Source organism: Geotrypetes seraphini, chromosome 5, assembly GCF_902459505.1.
Source record: "Geotrypetes seraphini chromosome 5, aGeoSer1.1, whole genome shotgun sequence".
In the NCBI taxonomy this organism is placed as follows: domain Eukaryota; kingdom Metazoa; phylum Chordata; class Amphibia; order Gymnophiona; family Dermophiidae; genus Geotrypetes; species Geotrypetes seraphini.
The window spans coordinates 150,642,340-150,664,950 of NC_047088.1; the positions used below are offsets into that span (position 1 = coordinate 150,642,340).

Sequence of the window (22,611 nt, forward strand, 5' to 3'; positions counted from 1 at the left end):
ACAAGAAAGGGACCTGGGTGTACTGATAGATAGGACCCTGAAGCCGTCGGCACAATGCGCGGCAGCGGCAAAGAAAGCGAACAGAATGTTAGGAATGATAAAGAAAGGAATCATGAGCAGATCGGAGAAAGTCATAATGCCGCTTTATAGAGCAATGGTCAGACCACACTTGGAATACTGTGTCCAACATTGGTCTCCCAAACTAAAGAGGGATATAAAACTGCTGGAGAGGGTGCAGAGACGAGCAACGAAGCTAATAAGAGGTATGGAGAACTTGGAATATGAGGAACGACTCAAGAAACTAGGACTGTTCTCCCTTGAGAAGAGGAGGCTGCGAGGGGACATGATAGAGACGTTCAAAATACTGAAAGACATCGATAAAATAGAGCAGAAAAAACAAATTATTTACACTGTCCAACGTGACACGGACAAGAGGACATGGTTTAAAGCTAAGGGGGGACAAGTCCAGGACAAATGTCAGGAGGTTCTGCTTTACGCAGCGAGTGGTGAACGCCTGGAATGCTCTTCCACAGGAGGTTATTAAAGAATCCACTGTGCTAGGATTCAAAGGCAAATTAGATGCACATCTCCTTATGAGAGGCATAGAGGGATATGGGTGGTAAAACTACATCAGGTGTATACCTGACTGGGCCTCCGCGTGTGCGGATCGCCGGACTCGATGGACTATGGGTCTGATCCGGAGATGGCAGTTCTTATGTTCTTATGTTCTTAGTCAACACAAAAAGATGGTCTGAAAGACAAAACTCATTTATTACCTTGAGATAACGTAGAAAAACTCTTTTCATGTCCAGCAATGTCCTTTTTTCCTGATGGCTGTGGCATAGAACCCCAGAAACTGGGCCTCCTGATTTCACAAGAACAGCCAAAATCACTTTTGGCAGAGACGAAGGCACTATGCGTAGAGACACGCCTGATTCTGTAAACTTGAGAAAAGGCTCCCTGCATGATTAAGCCTATAACTCTGAAACTTCTTGCTGTGGCAATCACATTTTTTTAAACCAAGGGAGCAAGCAAGACTTTTTACTGTTCCCACAGTAAAAAAAACTTTGCTCCCCCATGTACGGTACACTTGCTGGGTTTTCCCTGTTTCCACAGATTTACTGCAGTTTACCGCAGATTTCTATCCTCATATCATTCTCTAAATTTATGGTTTAACAGTGTTTTTATGGAAAGTAATCGTTTTAGCATAGAAGTTCATTTTGTTGTATTGATTGGAGGCTGCTGGTGCCTTGGAAGATACAAATTATAACTGTTTTCTTTGGAGTAACTGGATGTTACAGCCATAATTCCCTCTAATGTGATTGCTTTTAAAATAATTGGGAAATATTTTGAGATATTCTTTTGCTATTTGCCTATAGCAGATTGCTGAATTAAATTTATGGCTCATGCAGCAGCGCGGGGGGTTGGATAGAGGCATGAAAATTATAATAGAAACATTTCTATCTATTTTATTATGGTATGGTTGATAATGTGTTCTGTACAAGAATTTGTATTGGACAGTACTGTATTTAATTTAACCATATAAGGCGTAGAGACATTTTGCCTAGTTTTAGTAAATAATGAATGCACAACTGTTTCATGTCTGGAAGCTTGCCTAGTTCAACATGACACATCACTGAGTTACTCTCATCATGAAGGGAGGATAATCAGATAATTTTTTTGGCTTAAGATGTGTTGCCAAAGCAATATGAGTGAAAAGTAATTTCACAGCAGTGTCTATCAAAACAAAACATACACATAGGGCTAGATGCACTAAGAGCATGGATCGGATCGGATCCATGTCTGGGGGCTGATTCATGAATCAACCTTATGCAAATGAGGGAGATCAGAATCACGCCCCTAACTGAGCGTCCGATTCGCCATATAGCGATCCCGATGCACGCACAGACCATCTGTAGATGGTCTGCGCATGCTTAAAGCAGCAGCGACCTTTTTTTTTTTTTTTTACTCTTAACGTTTCTAACTTGCGAGCCTGTGGTTTTAACCCACAGGTTAAAACCACGGGCTAGCACTACAGGGAAGGCAATTGGGGCTGAGTGCTGGCAAGTCGGGGAGAGAGCAGGAGATTGGGGCAGACAGAGCTGGAAAGTCAGAAGATCAGGGCACAGAGCTGGCAAGTTGGCGGAGAGCGAGGCAGAAGGCAGGGCAGTCGGAAAGGACCTGAGCGACTGGTCCTCAGCAGTTGCTTATTTTTGGATTGGTCAACCCAGTTGGTGTCCCTCATTTTGTTTAGTGAATCGCTGCCTGCCTACATGTGAATGCTGTTCCCCCTCATTTGCATGTGCGGATCAGAGGATGATCGGGACAGAGGTTAGTGAATCGGGTCACAAAGGCAAACCGATCAGTACACGATCGGTTTGCTAAGTGAATCTAGCCCAAAGACATAAATCAACCCCACCCCCTTTATTTCAAAAAGGTAATTTATGTGTTTAACTACTTTTATATAGAAGGCTCTTACAATGAACCCAACAATGCACAAATGTTCTCACAAAAGAATTCCACCTGCTTCAAAATGCAGCTATGTGCACCTACTGGCACATGCCTATTTTACAAAATAAAAGACAGGTATACATGTTCCTGTTAGCACGTGTATTTTACATATATTTATCCATACAATTTATAAAAGACACACAAATGCTTTATGAAATTATATTCAGTGGTTAAAACGGAAAATTCGTTTTCAAAATCATAACAATAAAAAAAAAATCAACCGGGCATTATTTAAAAGAACTCATAGTTACAGATTCCAAGGTAGTCAATGTGTGAACCTACAGTGCATGTAGAAGTCCATGCATACCTGCAATTACGTGAATCTAGGAGACGCTGATGCCCTTTATTAGATACAGTACACATTAGCTCGGTACCAGAGAGAATAGCAGCTCTCTCCTAAGGCTTAGGGGAGTCCAAACACGCTGCTTGCCTACTACAACGCCCCGCCCCCTTCTAACGCAACTTCCTGCTTCTAGCCGGGAGAACGAAGCGCGTCAGAGGGGGCGGGACGCCCGAGAAGGAAAGCTCCTGGGTCAGTTATAGGCGATCTGTATGAACTGGTGCTGCTGCCGGGGACATCAAAAACAAGTTGGGAAGGTAGGACCAGGGGGCGTGGTTTCAGAATGAGGAATAGATGGCGGATCGCGGATGGGGGAGGAATGAAGAAAAGATGCTAGACAGAGGGGGTGGGTCCAGGATCTGGAATACGTGCCAAGAGAGGTGTTTGGTGCATGATGACAGCCTTGGCATCCAGATTCGTGTATTTTTGCACAGAGTCGGGAAGTGGGGTAAGAAGCCTGATAATGGCTGCTTTTGTGAGGATCAGATCAACACTGTGTTGGGCTCCTACCAAGAGCCTTCCTCTTTCATTTTTTATTTTCTTTGTCTGGTCCCAGGATTTCTAATTCACTGCCTTTCATTCTACTGTAGGCTTTCATTCCCCCCTTCATCTTTTCTAAATGAGCTTGGAGTGGAGGAGTCCTTCAATGCATATTCATTGGGGAAATCCTGAAAACCCGACTGGATTGCGGTCCTCAAGGAGGGACTTTGACATCCCTAGGTTACCATATTTTTGAAGAGAAAAAAGAAGACACGCTATCCACAGCCCTGCCCATACTCCACCCATTTCCTCAGTCTCCTTTCCCATCCAATGTACCTTTTTAGTATTTCTCTTCCTTCTTCCAACCTTCCTTCCTCCATGGGTGCTTCTCTCTTTCTCCCTCTGCCCCCCCTCACCTGTGTGCCCTTCTCTTTCCTTCCAACCTCCTCTCCTGCTGTTTCTGTCTCTCTCCTCCCATACAGCACTACCCTACTTCATGCTCTTTCCTCCAGCCCTCCCTTCCTCCCTCCATGATGTTTCTCCAGCCCTCCTCCATTCTGTGCCTCTCCTCACAATCTTTCTAACTTCTGATTCCCCACCTGCCTCCTTCCTGGGCCTGGCCACCGTAATTGAATCTTCGGGCAGCTGGCAACAGCAAGGCGGTAAGCCTGTTGCCACTGGCCTGCCCTGGAATCTGCCTCTCTGCAAGTCCCACCTACATGGCAGCAGCAGGATTCCCTCATTGCTGCTGCTGGCTGCTTGAAGATTCAATTACAGCAGCTGGGCCTGGGGAGGAGGTAGGTGGGAGAGTTGGGAGAGCCATCTAAACCTGGATAGACTCTCTCATTAAAAAAATATATCCAGGCACCTGGATAGTCCTTGAAAAGAAGGACATGTCTGGGGTTTTCCCAGACATCTGGTAACCCTGGTTAGAGCAGAAGATAAACTGCCCAATATTCAGGGCTGTTTACTGCCAGGAACGGCTCCTGACCCATTAAATACTGCTAAGCCTTCTAACTGCGAATGTTCAGCAGGAGATAGCTGTCTCTGCTGAATATTTGTGGCTAGCTGGTCACTGGCTAAGTCACACAACATAACCAGTTAGTACCAATATTCATTGGCTGATAAACCCTCATAAATAGCAGATCTATCTTTGGTTGCTAGCAGCCAGTCAGTTGATGAATATGGGCTGAACCAGCTATGTTCTAGCGGCCATAAAAACCCTGGAAATTCAATGCTGGTCACCTGATATGGCCCAGCATTAAATTTCTGGGATTGTCACCGACTACAGGAGATAGCTGGGTTGCCTCCTGACTATAACTCACTACCACACTCAGATCTGGTGTTGACTACAGGAGAAAAGCTTAAGACTGAGTAAGCATCAAAAATATTAGGCGTTAACTTTGGACTCCCTGGTCAAAAATTTTTTTTTTCAGATTGGGACAATTAAGATCAATATAATATCCATCCTAAGCCAAGCTAGCTTTAGAATAGTAGTTCAAACGTTTTTTACTACTATGGGCTCCTTTTACTAAGGTGCGTTAGCGTTTTTAGCACACGCACAAGATTAGTACTATAGCGTGCGCTAGCCGAAAAATTACCGCCTGCTTAAAAGGAGGCGGTAGCGGCTAGCACGCGGGGCATTTTAGCGTGTGCTATTCCGCGCCTTAAGGCTCTAACGCACCTTTGTAAAAGGAGCCCTATATTTGGATTATTGCAGCTCCTTGTATTAAGGTATCGCCGAGAAGTAGCACAGAAGGCTGCAACTACTTCAGAATATGACAGCCAGATTAATTTTTCCGGTAAGCAAATTTGAGAAGGCTAGTCCTGTACTATGAGACTTGCCCTGGCTGCTGATGAAAAAAAAAAAAAGTTCAATTCAAGATTGTTTGTATGGTTTATAAGGCTATACTGTATATGAAGAGAACTCTAATGGACCAATATCAGACATCAAGACCCCATACTCTTTTTATAACCCAAGAACAACACAATGCCTTAAACCCTGGAACCTTTCTATCTCCGCAACAAAAAGAAAAACTATTTGAGTCCAACTTTCGAATTCCAGGCACCCAAAGTATGGAACAGCCTATCATTATACTTGTGTCAACTTCCCTCTTATTACAATTTCAGGAAAATGTTAAAGACATATATCTTCTCCCTATATTCCTGGAGGAGTTGCCGTACAGTGAGAGATTAGAGAAACTGGGCCTCTTCTCCCTTGAAAAGAGGAGACTGAGAGGGGACATGATCGAAACATTCAAGATAATGAAGGGAATAGACTTAGTAGATAAAGACAGGTTGTTCACTCGCTCCAAGGTAAAGAGAACGAGAGGGCACTCTAAAGTTAAAAAGGGGATAGATTCCGTACAAACGTAAGGAAGTTCTTCTTCACCCAGAGAGTGGTAGAAAACTGGAACGCTCTTCTGGAGGCTGTTATAGGGGAAAACACCTTCCAGAGACTCAAGGCAAGGTTAGGCAAGTTCTTGCTGAACAAGAACGTACACAGGTAAGGCTAGACTCAGTTAGGGCACTGGTCTTTGACCTAAGGGCCGCTGCGTGAGCAGACTGCTGGGCACGATGGACCACCAATTCTTATGTTCTTATCTGTGCCTATTAATGTTCTTTGAATCTCATTATAAATGTAAAGATGGATCTTGAAATCTTATTGCAAACTTCAATGGTTCCTTGCAGAAATTTTGCAGGATATTTACAATGTACAGCGCTGCGTACACCTGGTAGCACTATAGAAATAATAAATTGTTCTTGTTGTATGGTAAGTAATAGCAGTAGTAGTTTCTGAGGAAAAATCTATCTAAAGATAGTTTTCTACTTAAGATACATTATAGTCCAAAAGTTATCCATCATGAAATAAGGATTAGGCTGTATGTTCATGCAATGTTTAAATTTTTGGTAAATGAATTAATTTAATTTATTCTTAATGTCATGGGCAATTTTTCTATCTAGAACAGCAGTCCCCAACCTTTTTTTCACCAGGGACCAGTTTCATGCAAGACAATTTTTCAACAGACTGGGGAGGTGGGGAGGGGTTCAAGCACATAATTAATAAAGTGCATAATATATAATCTAATTATTACATATATAATGTAAATGTAATTATTATATTTTATATAGGAGGTTTACACTTTTGTTCTGTACCATACTGTACACATAATATAATCTTACTAATACATTATAGTAACCACAAAATTAAACTACACAAACCACACTCTTTTTCCCCTTCCAGGGAGTATGTCTTCCACTACCTGTACTGCCACATCCAATATTTCTTCCTCTCTCATCCCCCAGATCATCCACAGAATCTTTTGCCCCTGCCCATCAGCCCAACATTTCTGCTTCTATCACCCCTCTACAGTAACATGCCACGTCTCTCCCTCCATTCCCTCCACCACCATGTCCAGCATTCCTCCCTCTTGCATCCGTTTCAATCTATCCCACTGTTCCCTCTCCATCATCATATCCAACATTTTTCCCTCTCATATTTCTCTTCCTCATGCATCTATCTCTACCTCACTCATCTTCTGCCATATCCAACAATTCTCTGCATCCCTATGCCCAACAATTCTCCTCTTTCTTCCTTTCCCCATGTGCACCATATCTCTTTTCCGCTCAGTCACACACCAATGCCCAACAGTTCTCCCTTTTTGTTCTCTTCCCCACCTCAGCATCTCTTTCCCTCCCTCCCTCAATCCTATGTCCCATGTTTGTATCCCCTTCCTCCCTTCTATGTCCTCCTGCCTTCCAGCCTTTGTCCCAAGTTCATGCCCCTTCTTTCCCTTGTCCCAACACATTTGCTTCCTTCCTCCTGTGTCCCAAGTTCATGCCCTCCTCCTGTGGATGTGTACCAGAGCCATTCAAGTAGGCCTCCTTCTTCCAGCTGCACTTCCTTCTTCACAATGCCATGGGCAGCAGTTCTTACATGCTGCACATGGCTGACCCGGAAGCCTTCCCTCTGAGGAAACGCTTCCAGGTCAACCTCAGACAGCATGCAGGAAAAGCTGCTTGTGGCTTTGTGAAGAAGCAAGTACGTCTGGAAGGCAGGAAGAAGGAGTTGCTGCTTGGATGAGCGAGGTAACACACCCGTGGGAACCCCGCAAGAGGTTCCGCATGGACCCAGGGAGAACCCTGCAGGATCCCTGCCAGCCCTGTTCCTGTGCAGCTCTCTATTTGTAAGGCCAGTAGACTTTGATTACGCATTGTATGAAGAATTCTATTAAAGATATCTAGTGTTAACTGTACCATCAGTTTGACTCACAGTGATAATGACTTTGCATTGTGTACTGTCACTCCTATTTGAGTATTACCTGAAGAAGAAACAGGTGATGAAACAAAGTTTCATGTACTCTGGAGGTCTTGTATCCTCTGCTTTTGCCTCTTGTTTATGAGCCCACAATAACTTTCTGCTTCAACCCCAAAATATCAGTCTGTATTGCCCAAAGTATTTTTTGATGCAGTCTGTAGTTTTATATAGACTGACGTTATGTGGTATAGAACTCTGAAGGTTTAAAACAGGAGAACCAAATCCACAAACTCAAAGATGCAGATTTTGGAAAGGTGTGAGTGATACAGATCTTAAGTTTCTTCACATTAATACAGAAGTCAAAAGGAGAAGTAGCAAGTATTATAGGTGACTCTAAAGGAGACCGAGAAGTGACATTGTTCAGGACAAACAGTGAGCACATTAACCATTGTTTGAATGCTTTTTATTAATTGTAAAACCATCTAGATACTTTTTTTTATAGCTGCTATATCAAAGAAATAATAAACTTGGATGGTTAAGGTTATGTAGTGCACTGATGTTTAGCACAGGAATGTCCAATTTTAGCCTCAATCTAATCAGGTTTTCAGGATTTCTCCAATGAATACGATGCAAGAGATTAGCATGCACTGCCTCCATTGTATACAAACAGATCTCATGCATATTCATTATAGAAATCCTGAAAACCTTGGCGAGGGCTAAGTTTGGTCACTTCTGGTTTAGCTCATCTTTTGAATCCCCTACTATAAATGTCACCACGTGCCACTACAATTCTGTAACTTGTTAGGTTCAATAGAAGAATAATGGTTTTGTTCTTGCAAGGGTAAATTTTGTGTACATCTGTGCTTGGGACAGTCACAATGTCTCCCTTAAGAGGTTGCTTGCTAACAGTGTGCACTGTTGTCATCACATTTTATCTCCATTAGGGCCCGTTTTTTACTATTTGTTAAGGGGGTAATTTACGAATGGCATTAGCAGGCACTGTTAGTAAATGACCCTGTGAAAGTGTGAGTGGTGTAGGGTGAGCCTTTAGAAACATGGCCAGACCAAAGTTTAAAAGTAAAAACAAACAAAAAAACCCACAACTTTAATGTGTGGTTCAAAGGGTAAGAAAAAGAAAGGGGTCTGGTACCTATCACACCACAGAAGAGTCAGTGTGTACAGTTTACAAGGTAAAAAGCTTTTCCTACATCTGCTTCTTCCTGCTCGGGGCCTCTCTGTCCTCTGCCTTGGCCTTTTATTTTCCCTGGCTGAACCACACCCTTCTAGCTGAGCTTCCCAGGCCTGTGAGGAAGTGTGCTTAAGGGGGACTAGTATCTTCCTATATACTCCTTCACAGATCTCCCTTAACCCTTTCAGGACCATAAGGATCGTAGGCCAATTTTTGTGGTTTTGATGACATTTTTATGGTAAAAAGGGCTTGCAGATGCCAAAAAATTGATTTTTTTTGTGAAATATCATTATTTTTATTTAAAAAATCAAACTTCTGGCTTATGGACAGTGTGGCAAGTGAATCTTCTCGTCAATCTGGCAACGACGCTAATGAATGAATGTCGGAACCAGTTTGTTTACATAAAGGCAGTATCATATGGAATCCGTACATATCAAATTTAGAACTGTAGACTATCCCAATCAAAATTTATAGGATTTTAAAGTTATGGGACAAATATGTCCCTTGGTCCTGAAAGGGCTACGGAGTAGGCTTACTGTTGGTTTCCCATTGAGATTTCCAAACAGGACAGAGTTGATTCATTTTTTTTTTTTCCTTTGTCTTTCATTCATGCATGTATGGTTGTGAAATATGACTGACCTGTTTTCTTCCAGCGGCTCCATGGACTCCGCAGGATCACATAGGTTAGAAGACGACCAATCTGTAGTAAGCCGAATGCAGAAGAAATACTGGAAAACAAAGCAAGTTCTAATCAAAGTGACAGGAAAGAAAGAAGATGAATATGTGGTAGCCTCTGATGCAGATTTGGATGCCAAACTCGAGGTAAGCATGAGGATACTGTAAATCTGCGGTCATGGAATAATCATCTTGTCAGACGTGGGGATAGGATTCATGGCACCATGAAGGGTTAATGAATGTTTCTTACAGTCTAATTATTGTTGCTCTATAAGTCTTGAGGCTTAAGGGAGCTGGTGGTGACCACCTGAATGGTTTTAAGTTAGAATTCTGTTTAGTGTTCTGACAATAATTTCTTTCTCAATGCTCTCTAAGGCAAATGAACTTGTTTCATATAAATGTGCTCTTTTTTATACTGAGAGTAGAGAGCTGCACGGGAACGGGGATGACGGGAATCCCGCGGGACCCACGGGCATCCCGCGGGTTCCCCCTTCGGGTCACGGGGATCCCATGGGGACACCCCCTAGGGTCGCGGGAATCCCATGGGGACGCCCCCTAGGGTCGCGGGGATCCCGTGGGGACGCCTCCGAGGGTCGCGGGGTTCCTGTGGGACTGGATGTACTAAGTCGCGCGGCTTTTCTCCCTACCTGCTCTGCTTGCAGCACAGAGCCGAACGGAAGTCTTCCCGACGTCAACGCTGACGTCGGGAAGACTTCCGTTCGGCTCTGTGCTGCAGGCAGGGTAGGTAAGGAGGAGTAGCCTCGTGGCTCGAATGGCTACCAAGGGAGGAGGGCGGTCCGCCCCGCCCCGGGTGCAGCACAGCCGGCCAGGTCCCCTTACTTTTGTGGCGCTTTCCCGACCAACCGACAACAGCCCTGGTCCGACAAACCTCCCTGCCCTTAACCGCGAATCTAAATTACCTTCTTACAGCAGCTGTAAGAAGGAAATTTAGATTTGCGGTTAAGGGCAGGGAGGTTTGTCAGACCGGGGCTGTTGTGGGCACAAAAGTAAGGGGACCTGGCCGGCTGTGCTGCATCCGGGGCGGATGAGAAGGAGGGGGGAGAAGGATGCTGAAAGCACTGGGGAAGACAAAGGGGTGGAGAAGGACGCTGAAAGGCCATGGGGAAGACGGGGGGGAAGGACACTGAAAGCATTTGTGGAAGACAGAAGGGGGAGAAGGACGCTGACAGGACATGGAGAAGACGGGGGGGGGTGGAGAAGGACGCTGAAAGGCCATGGGGAAGACAGGGGGGTGGAGAAGGACGCTGAAAGGCCATGGGGAAGACAGAGAGGGAGAAGGATGCTGAAAGGACATGGGGAAGACAGAGGGGGGAGAAGGACGCTGACAGGACATGGGGAAGATGGGGGGAGAAGGACGCTGAAAGGCCATGGGGAAGACAGGGGGGTGGAGAAGGACACTGAAAGGCCATGGGGAAGACAGAGGGGGGAGAAGGACGCTGACAGGACATGGGGAAGATGGGGGGGAGAAGGACGCTGAAAGAAAATGGGGAAGAGAGAGTGGGGAAAAGACGCTGGCAGGGAAGAAGACAGAGATGCCAGACTATGGGGGGAGCGGAGGGAAGAAGATGGGTGCCAGACCAATTTGGAAGGGGGGAGAAAGGGAGAGGCACAGTAACAGAGCAAATGGAAGACGCAGAAGGAAGAGAGACAGTGGATGGAAGGAACTGAATGAGAACATGAGGAAAGCAGAAACCAGGCAACAAAGGTAGGAAAAGAATTCTATTTCTTTTTTTTTTTTTTTGCTTCAGGATAAAGTAGTATATTAGTTGTGTTGATAAAAATTTATAAACAAAAGAGGCTCTGGTAGAAACCCGTTTACAAAGTATGTATTCTTCCCAATTAATATTTCCAAATTAATAAAGTCTTTTTGCTTATTTGTAAATGGGTTTCTACCAGAGCCTTTAATTCAGTAGCATAATTAAATGAAATAACTATTTCTGAAGTTTATAGGGACGGGCGGGGACGGAGGGGATTCCTCACGGGGACGGGCGGGGACGGAGGGGATTCCTCATGGGGACGGGTGGGGACGGAGGGATTCCTCACGGGGACGGGTGGGATTCCTCACGGGGACGGGTGGGGACGGGTGAGACTTTGGCGGGGACGGGTGGGATTTCTGTCCCCGCGCAACTCTCTAACTGAAAGCCTCTTGCATTGTGTTTGGGAAATGACCTTGATGAATCATGGCCTAAGAGCAATTAATTAAAAAAAACCAAAACCCCCACCCCAGAATTGTATACTCTGTCTACAAGTAAAGAGCAGGGTAAATTACATAATTTACAAGTACAGCTTGAACTAAGGATTCTTAGTTGAATTTAAAAGAAATCACCCTACAAATAAGCTGAGTCTGCCTGAACATAAATAGCAGGTCAGAAGTCGCTGCGAGTTGATCAAAGTAAATAACCCAGTAACTGAAAATCTTGCAGTGGGTCAAAAGTTTGTTAAACATAGTACAGTGATTTCAGATCTATGAAGACAATGAAATCTGGTAGCAGTCAATGTAGAGTTTCCAGGACCTCTTGTTGTGTTCCGTTTACAGGCTGTAGTTTCAGTCTTCTTCCCTCAGTCTTTTGCCTATTGATGCACTGAGAACTAGAAACAAAACCAGTATCTGAATCTGGTCTTCATTCAGGCAGTGTTAGGAGATGAAGCAATTCCTTCAGTCTTGTAGAAAACACAGTAAACTTTTCCTGATGTATCGAAGTGGACGCAAGCCAGACGTAAGAAGTTTCTGGCTTGTCGTCAGTCTGTGTTGAGTTTAGGAGCAACTTTCCAATTACGTTTTCCCTGTAAATGTTGTATAACATATCAGGGTAACAGATATATTTTTTATGAACCCGATCAATTGCAATTCTTTCTTGAAGGTAAAGTAACTACAAGAATTCCGAAGACTTCCATGGAATCAGATAACCAGGCCCCATTAGTTAATTGACTCCAACAGCACTCTGTAATTTGAATTAATTTAGTTTTATTTCTTGGAATCCAACTACCCTTGGAAGTGATTGATTCTTTCTCTCCTAAAAATGTGGACTTTAGTCATAGTCACTTGTGTGTCTATTATTTCATAATTGGTATTTGTTTCCTGTATTTGGATTGTTATATTTATTTTCAAGTATTGATTTGTCAACTTGTAAAAGTATAAATAAATTAAAAAAAAAGAAAACACAGTAAACTTCATACAGTATACGTAGTCTTAATTATGAAATGATCTAATATTTTAGAATCACTAAATATGTGGCATTAAAATTAATATATATTCTTCTGAGTGCAGACAAATAGATATAAATCATGAACAAATGTCACACTCTCCTCTGTACTATCTTCTTATACTGCTTGCTTCAATTGTTCCATAAAGCTCTCATCCATTCAATAAGCACCATTTAAATACAATTCTTCTGTGACCTCAGCGGCTACACTTGATCATCATATTTCATGTAAAGTTCAAGTTATACTGTAGCCAGCCTCCTCATCGGTCACTTATCATTATCTTAATTTTTAAGTATTTTAAATATTTTTGTGGTATAAAAACCATAAATAAACTTATCTTAAAGTTGATACACTGAATGGGGCTCCAACGTGAATTCAGCATTTTGCAGAGAAGCATTTTGCAGAGAAGCTGAAACATTAAATAAACTTTCAGTGCACCGTGAAGCTTATGCAGTAAATTTAAGCATAAATATAAAGAAATAAACTCAAACTGCTCTCTCACCATTTAAAGAGTTCCCACCATTATCTCCGTGTAGGTCTAAAATGGCCGCGGCGTCTAAGATCTCCCTCTTATATACACCCTTTCTCATTCAACCAATCACAGAACTCACCAGCAAAACACACCCACTTTCATAGCAACGTCATCCACTCCAGTTCAGCATTCAATCCAAAGGGAATAACAGTATTTATTTCGAAAATCCATTTTTGCTCTCTGTAATTAAGGAATTTCTCCATGGTTTCCTCCCTCCCACCCAACCTTAATATGATCTATAATTCGCCATCTCAATGCTTCCACGCTATGTTGAATTTCTATTTTAGAAGACACAACAGTGGATGAAGTTGAAGAGCTACGAGTACTCTACTGGTCTCATTTGTATTTGAGCAGGATCTAAATGGATAATGTGTCTTTATTGTAGATGTTCACAATCTCTTTTGTTATGGATAGATATATCCGGCTGTAGCAAAAAACATACAGGAAAGACGAAAGGATTTTTTCTTGCAGTGAGACAAGAAACAATGAATTTAGGGGCAAAATTTCAGCTAAAATACCCCTGTAAATGTATTCAGTTTTCTGGAACTAAATATATTTTGTATTCTCCACAGTTGAGTCTTCTTAGACTCCAAAAATAATCCAACTTAGGGCTCCTTTTACGAAGCTGCGTTAGGGCATTAACGTGCGAAATAGCGCACGCTACATTGCCGCATGCATTAGACGCTAACGCTAAAAACCTCTTCCACGCTTTTGTAAAGTGGGGGGAGGGGTAAAGGCACTGAATGGGCTTCGGTGCATTTGCTGTGGGAGGATCGCTGCCACAGCTTTGTTAAAGAAGCCCTTAGTCTTGATAATATAATTGTTGAGATTATTTGATAATACAGTATGATGTATTGGGTGTCTTATTATCCCTTCCTTTTACAAAAGCCTGGGGCGCCTCAGCCAATCAGGGCCTTAGGCCCCACCCTGTGCATCACCTAAGGCCTCAGACTCGTCGCGGGAGGCATTGGAGCAGGAGGGATTGAGCACCCCTCCTGCTCCGTTAAAGGTACGGGGAGGGGGGTGGGTAGGGGACCAGGGGGGAGGGGGCATCCGGGGGGGTGGCATCAGGGAGTTGGCATTCCTCCTGCTGTTATGTTAGTTTTTGGGTGGGACCGGTGGCAGGAGGGAGTGGGAACCATCCTGCCATAATTTTTTTCAACGTGGCTGCGGGGCAAATTTTTTGGGGGTTCAGGGAGGGAGGGGGTTAGGGGCACTTGTTGGGAGGGGGGTTAGTAGTTCTAGATATGGCAGGAGGGAGTGGGAACCCTCCTGCCATAATTTTTCTAAACACGGCTGCGGGCCAAATTTTTTGGGGGGTTCGGGTCACTTGTTGGGAGGAAGGGTTTAATATTTTTTTTAATCAGGCAGATATTTTGCATGTTTAAAACACGCAAAATATCTGCCCGATTTAAAAAAATAATTTTAAAAGCCGGCAGAAGCCCTGACAGTAGTGACAGGAGGCTGTTTCTCCTGTCACTACTGTCAGGGCTTTAGTGATCCATTCATTCGGTTGGGGGCGTGCCTCCGATCGCCCCCATTTGGCTTTAAAAAAGCCAGCGCACAGCACCAACACGAGCCAGCCAGATCGGGCCGGCGTGGGAGCCCTGCTCCGCCCCCCCCGATCCAGCAGGAGGACATTTTACCATAAAAAAGCCAGCGCACAGCACCAACACGAGCCAGCCAGATCGGGCCGGCGTGGGAGCCCTGCTCCGCCCCCCCCGATCCAGCAGGAGGACATTTTACTTTAAAAAAGCCAGCGCACAGCACCAACACGAGCCAGCCAGATCGGGCCGGCGTGGGAGCCCTGCTCCGCCCCCCCCGATCCAGCAGGAGGACATTTTACTTTAAAAAAGCCAGCGCACAGCACCAACACGAGCCAGCCAGATCGGGCCGGCGTGGGAGCCCTGCTCCGCCCCCCCCGATCCAGCAGGAGGACATTTTACTTTAAAAAAGCCAGCGCACAGCACCAACACGAGCCAGCCAGATCGGGCCGGCGTGGGAGCCCTGCTCCGCCCCCCCCGATCCAGCAGGAGGACATTTTACTTTAAAAAAGCCAGCGCACAGCACCAACACGAGCCAGCCAGATCGGGCCGGCGTGGGAGCCCTGCTCCGCCCCCCCCGATCCAGCAGGAGGACATTTTACCATAAAAAAGCCAGCGCACAGCACCAACACGAGCCAGCCAGATCGGGCCGGCGTGGGAGCCCTGCTCCGCCCCCCCCGATCCAGCAGGAGGACATTTTACCATAAAAAAGCCAGCGCACAGCACCAACACGAGCCAGCCAGATCGGGCCGGCGTGGGAGCCCTGCTCCGCCCCCCCCGATCCAGCAGGAGGACATTTTACCATAAAAAAGCCAGCGCACAGCACCAACACGAGCCAGCCAGATCGGGCCGACGTGGGAGCCCTGCTCCGCCCCCCCCGATCCAGCAGGAGGACATTTTACCATAAAAAAGCCAGCGCACAGCACCAACACGAGCCAGCCAGATCGGGCCGGCGTGGGAGCCCTGCTCCGCCCCCCCCGATCCAGCAGGAGGACATTTTACCTTAAAAAAGCCAGCGCACAGCACCAACACGAGCCAGCCAGATCGGGCCGGCGTGGGAGCCCTGCTCCGCCCCCCCCGATCCAGCAGGAGGACATTTTACCTTAAAAAAGCCAGCGCACAGCACCAACACGAGCCAGCCAGATCGGGCCGGCGTGGGAGCCCTGCTCCGCCCCCCCAATCCAGCCGGAGGACATATTACATTTAAAAACGACCCAGCGCACCACTTCACAGAAGCCAGCCAGATCGGGCCGGCGTGGGAGCCCTGCTCCGCCCCCCCGAACCAGACATCAAAAATGAAGCTCTCCCTGCATACACACACACTAGCCACCCTTTTGATAATCCTCCTCATTTCTAGTTGGAAAGCAGCAGCAAACAACTTACCCACCACAACCACATCCTCCAGTACAACCAACTTCCAACTTCCCAACAGAAGAATACTCACATCAAGAAACTCGAACCACCACGCCAGCACTCAACACTCCATCACTGTTACCTGGAGAAGAAGATCAACACTTCCGAAAACAAAATCTCATCCATCTCCCACAACACTCATATACCCTGAAACAACTCACATTCCCCAGACTGACACGACCTCCCTTACATGTGCCTATGTTAACATCAGAGCACTAGGACCCAAAACAGAAAACATAAAAAATTGGATAAAAACAGAAAAACTTGACTGCCTATTCCTCACTGAAACCTGGTTAACCTCAGACACAGACCCTAGAATAAAAGAAGTATGCCCGCCAGGATACAAAATAACAGTAACCTGCAGAGAGAAAAAAAGAGGAGGAGGACTAGCAATAATATTCAAGAACTCCCTAACTCTAAACATACTTGAGAAAACATCCACTCCACAAATGGATTTCCTAGCGTGTCAACTCACAAACCCAACACTAAAAAACTCTCTAAACTGCTTGCTCTGCTACATAACACCAGGAAACTGGACCACAGTGAGACCTGAATTTGAAAACTTCATCTACCAAAACTCACTAACAGCTGAATATAACCTCATCCTAGGAGACCTAAACCTACACCTAGAAGACACAACCTCCACACCAGCAAATAACTGTCTATCCTTCCTCAATGCCTTATCCTTCCAGATCCTAAACCCACAAACCACTCATGAAAAAGGTCATCAACTGGACATTGCTGCATTCATGTCTCACCAACCATCCAATCCAGCAATCCAAACTCCTAACGGAACATGGTCCCCATCCCTATGGTCAGACCACTACATTTATAACTTCAACATCAATTGGACCAAGACCAAACACACACCTCAATCAAAAAAAACCACATATACCTCACGCAAACATATCGACCCAACCATTTTCTGGTCAAAGGTAGACGAAACTATCCAAGACTGCGACCCAAAAAACTTCATCTCCCACTGGAAAAATGTATCCACCAACATCCTTGATGATCTGGCACCCCTACAAACCAAAACCAAAACCAGCAGGAAATCAGACCAATGGTTTGATAATGAATTACTCCAACTCAAAAGACAGTGTAGAAGATTAGAAAGAAAATGGAGAAAAAAGAACCAAGATCAAACAAAAACCGACTGGAAAAAAATCAACAAACAATACAAAAATCTACTAAAAGATAAGAGGAAAAGCTACTATACTAATCTCATAGGCACGGAAACCCAAGATTCCAAAAAAATATTCCAAATCCTGAAAGAATTAACAGACACCAAACCATACACTACCACCACGAACACACCTCCACCATCACCCACCCTCTTAGCAGAACACTTCAAGAACAAAATCACCAACACCAGAGCCACACTCATCCTTAACCCATCCCATCAAAATCCAATCACAATCCACCCTACAGGAAAAGAGGCAATCGCAGCAGACAGAATTTGGACTCAATTCCCTAACATACAATGGTCAGAATTCAACAAATTCTACAAAAAATACAGCCATGCCTCCTGTGACCTCAACCATTGCCCCTCATATCTCCTTACCACCTCTAGTGTAAAATTCCGCACCATAACTCTACAATGGATCCAATTCACGCTCACAGAAGGCACATTCCCTGCTGACCTCAGCGAAATGGTCATCACCCCAATCCAAAAAGACCCAAAAGCACCACAAAACCTCCCATCTAACTTTAGACCTATAGCCTCAATTCCGCTATATGTCAAAATTATAGAAGGCCTAGTAGCCAAACTCCTCACCAATTACATAGAGGACCATAACCTACTCCACCCCATGCAATCAGGCTTCAGAACAAACTTCAGCACAGAGACACTACTAGGCTCCCTTATGGATACCGTCAGACAACAACTTAGTACAGGGAAAAAAAATGCTACTCATACAACTGGACCTATCGGCGGCATTCGACCTAGTAGACCACAACATCCTTCTACAGATCTTAGATGCAATAGGCATCTCAGATAAAGTATACTCCTGGTTTGAAGGATTCCTAAAACTCAGAACCTACAGTGTAAAATCAAACAAAGAAAAGTCAGAATCCTGGTCAAACCCCTGCGGCGTACCACAAGGATCTCCACTATCCCCTACCCTCTTCAATCTCTACACTGCTTCTCTAGGAACGCATCTGGATAATCTAGGCATAACCTCCTATAGTTATGCGGATGACATCACCATCCTCGTCCCATACGATCATTCTAAACCTACCATGACAGACAAACTTCACCAAACACTTGAAGCAGTCACAACCTGGATGAAAAATCACAAACTTAAACTCAACCAAGACAAAACCAAATTCATCCTCCTAGAAAATGACAAGATCCAAACCACAACCAACCTAGACATAAACGCAACCAAATATCCCATCCAAACCACCATAAAACTACTAGGCATGACCATAGACAGATGCTGCACAATGCAACCGCAAATAAATAAAACAATTCAAAAATCATTCGCAATCATGAGAAACCTGAGACAAGTCCGAAAATTCTTTGAAAGAACACAATTCCAACTTATAGTACAATCCCTAATACTAGGTATATTGGACTACTGTAACATACTCTTCCTTCCATGTCCTGCAACTACGATAAGACAACTCCAAACAATCCAAAATACAGCTTTGAGACTCATCTACTCATTGAAAAAACATGACCACATCACTAAAGCCTTCATCAACTCACACTGGCTCCCAATCCAAGAAAGAATCCATTTCAAATTCTACTGCATATTATTTAAAACCCTACAAGGAGACAGCCCATCATACCTGAACAATCGCCTCATCCAAGCACCCAGTACCAGACACAGAAAAACGCACTCCCCATTCATACCCCCCCAATCAAAGAAGTAAAAAGAACAAAACTACACGACGGCCTCCTAGCCACTCAAGCCGCAAGACTGGACAACCAGATCTCCAACCTTCTGATGACCACCCCAGACTATAGGACATTCAGAAAAGAAATAAAAACCACACTTTTCAAGAAATTCCTGAAACAGCAATAACAACACGACCTCTAAATGCTCTTAAGATCTACAACTTACCTCTCTAGCTAATCATTGTAATTCTGTCTTTTTTAAATTAACCTTTTGTAATCCGCCTTGAACCGCAAGGTAATGGCGGAATAGAAATCCCTAATGTAATGTAATGTAATGTAATTTGCATGCAGATGGTTGGCGAATTGGTTGGCCTGGGCTTCCAATCGCACACGGATTGGAGAGTTAGTGAATCTAGCCCTAAGAGAATGAAAGGAGGTTGGTCAAAAAATTTTCTAATAGATTTAAGCTTCCAGAGCGTGCAAAATTCATTCCATGTGACTAGGCTGATGTGAGCTAACATGGACATTTGTCTGTCTAAGATTTCTCCCAATATTCTAATGATTGAGGAGATTGGATAATTGATACCTCTTAAGGTTATAGAATTAATTGGTGAGTAGGAGGCAGTAGCTAAGAAGAATGTGGGTTTATCCTTGTTTAGCTTGAGTTTATGGCTGGACATCCAGTTTTCCATTGTATTAAGGATGTCTTCAAGTAACTGCACTTCAGAGGGAGTCAAGATTCATAGGATAGATACAGGGGATGCCTAAATAGAAAAAGGATAAAAACACAACATGGCTGTTGAAGTGTGGTGTTAGGCAAGAGTAATGGTAACTATGACTGAAGCTGGACAGCCTTCTATGGGCTGTGCCCTACAAATGGCAAAAAACTGAAAGAAGATAAGCCAAATTCAGCATGGGGAAACTAAGGCAGATGCCGGAAGACTTCTATTATGTGTGTCCTGCAAATACAAGTGAAGTTTAGCAACTCCAGTGTTGTAGATCACTTTACTGTCCCATGCTGCGAGTGACAGTGCTGTGCAAGCTTGGGGGGGGGGGGAAAGAAGACATATTGGTTGATAAGTTGAATACTGTCAGCAATACTTGGGGATGATATGTGGTTATAATCAAGACTCCCATCACTTTTGACTGCCTATATGGTTGTCATGGTGGAGATCTGACGACCAGTGTTAAATAGGGGTAACTGAAGCCCGCGAAGAGTGGCGGGTGCAACTCTGGCCACCTTATTGAGAAGATTGGATGGACTGTGCGGATTTTTGGCCACCATCATTAATTGTGCTACTGTGTGTTATATACCCACATGGATCATTTTGAGTTACATTGACAGAAAACGGTCAAATTGGTTGTGATTCACAGGAAAGCATTTTTCTGCAATGTTGTCAATTAGCTCTACTGAAAGTGGTAAATATAAGTTCTTTAGAACAATTAGCTAAGGGATTTCTTTTACTTCTGTTTCTTAATGGACTTGGAATTCCTTTATTGAGCTGTATGCTAATTGTTTTATATTTGTAATACTGGGTGCATTTGTGTTGATAGAGTTCATGAACAGCAATGAGCTTGCTGTAGTAAATATCTTGACGAATGTAGCTTTGCATTTTTAAGTTTTACCTGCTAACATAAATTGATTACAATCCGTTGGGCTTTTTTTATTTCTGCATCTTTGTATGATGATTTATGGTTTGTTCTCTTTGTCAGCATTATTTTTTTTTTAATTGATTATTGTATTTTACGTTGGGTTAAGTAACTTAGGCCTCCTTTTATTAAACTGTGCTAGCAGTTTTTAGCACCGGGAGCCACGCTGAATGCCTTGCGCTGCTCCCGACGCTCATAGGAACTCTATGAGCATTGGGAGCAGCACGGGGCATTCAGCGTGGCTCCCCACGCTAAAAACTGCTAGCACAGTTTAATAAAAGGGTTCTTACTCTGAGGAGTTTTTGCTTAGCAGGGCATCAAATTAATGTGATTAATAAGTTGAAGTCCTGGGGTAGGTTTATAAGTAAAAACAAAATGAACTTATAAAGTGCTGAAGTTCTGTCCTTGTTAAATATGATAATTTGTGAGCAGTAGAGTTCTTTTGTCTTTTAGTAAACACTTATTTTGTGATTATAGTTGTCATTGTTTAAACTGATATGTTAATAACATGTTTCTTTTTCCAAGGTTTTTCATTCCATTCAGTTAACTGGTTCAGATCTTCTAAAGATCATTGAGAAATACCATCAGAGGCTCAATGGTATGTACCACATAAGAATAATCCAAATCATAGTTACCTGATGCTAGGGTCCTCCTTAGGAGTCAGCACGCAAGAGAAAGATCTGGGTATCATTGTAGACACTAAGACGAAATCTTCTGTCCAGTGTGTGGCTGTGGCAAAAAAAAAAAATCAAACAGGATGCTTGGAATTATTAGGAAAGGGATGTTAGACCAATAAGCTTATAATGCATCTGTATTGCTCTATGGCAGGGGTAGGGAACTCCGGTCCTCGATAGTCATATTCCAGTCGGGTTTTCAGGATTTCCCCAATGAATATGCATGAGATCTATTTGCATGCACTGCTTTCAATGCATATTCATTGGGGAAATCCTGAAAACCCGACTGGAATACGGCTCTCGAGGACCGGAGTTCCCTATCCCTGCTCTATGGTATGTTAAATCGATTTTTTTTCACCCTTTCAAAAAAATACAAAAACCAGGGGACACTCAATGAAATTACATGGAAATACTTTTAAATCAAATAAGAGGAAATATTATTTCTTCAAAGAATAGTTAAGCTCTGGAACTTGTTGCCAGAGGATGTGGTTACAGTGGTTAGCATAGCTGGGTTTAAAAAAAGCTTTTGACAAGTTCCTGGAGGAAAAGTCCATTGTCTGTTATTTGTCTGTTATTGATTAGTAGCATGGATTAGAAGCATGGAATGTAGCTACTATTTGGGTTTCTACCAGGTACTGTGACCTAGATTGGCCATTGTTGGAAACAGGAAACTGGGCTAGATGGACCATTGGTCTGACCCAGTGTGGTGTTATGTTCTTAATAACCACCGCTTCAGTTTTTTTTATTACACTGGTTTAAAGCAACATTAATGCCAAAATACCTGTGAATCATTCAGCTAACTGAGCAAGCTATGTTTGTAACATTTCTTTCCCCCTTCCCCCTCCTTTCTTTTTTCAGTTCTATGACAACATAAGTGTTTGAATGTTTGGAAAGATCATCATCATTTTGTAACTGCATACATTGGGTTGTGGCTATGTTGACTGTGATCAGAAACATGGCCTACCAGTAGCCATAATCTTTCACAGCTTGCCTAATAAGGGTGGCATAAAGAAACCGTAGTCAGTTTTCATTCTAAATAAATTTCTAAAATAGAAGAAATGAAAAGGAATTGTATAAAATGAAGACGTAGTCTTTTTGAAATTGGCCTTAAAAATGCATTGGTTTCCTTTTTAATGGGGGGTCAGTATTTAAAGGGGTTTAACTAAGCAGGAGAGACTCCTGCGTAGTTAAAACCTATTGAACTAGTTGGCCACCAATGTTCAGCAGTTGTAACTGGCCACTGAGAAACCAGCTAAATTAGGGGGCAGTCCAGGG

General features: G+C 43.7%; 1 protein-coding gene across 4 annotated transcripts in view; it reads left to right on the forward strand.

Moving 5' to 3' along the window:
* The first annotated feature begins 2,996 nt into the window (after nt 1-2,996).
* ICA1L (islet cell autoantigen 1 like) overlaps nt 2,997-22,611 on the forward strand; it is a 99,615-nt gene continuing 80,000 nt past the window's right edge. For 3 of the 4 annotated variants that reach the window (XM_033945788.1, XM_033945789.1, XM_033945790.1), the window contains exons 1-3: nt 2,997-3,108; nt 9,432-9,600; nt 21,188-21,260. In XM_033945788.1, coding sequence (XP_033801679.1) covers nt 9,439-9,600; nt 21,188-21,260 — 235 coding nt within the window. In that variant the 5' untranslated portion in view covers nt 2,997-3,108; nt 9,432-9,438. Of the gene's footprint in view, nt 3,109-3,172; nt 3,300-9,431; nt 9,601-21,187; nt 21,261-22,611 lie in introns of those variants that run through there. The other variant, XM_033945787.1, reaches the window with a different exon arrangement.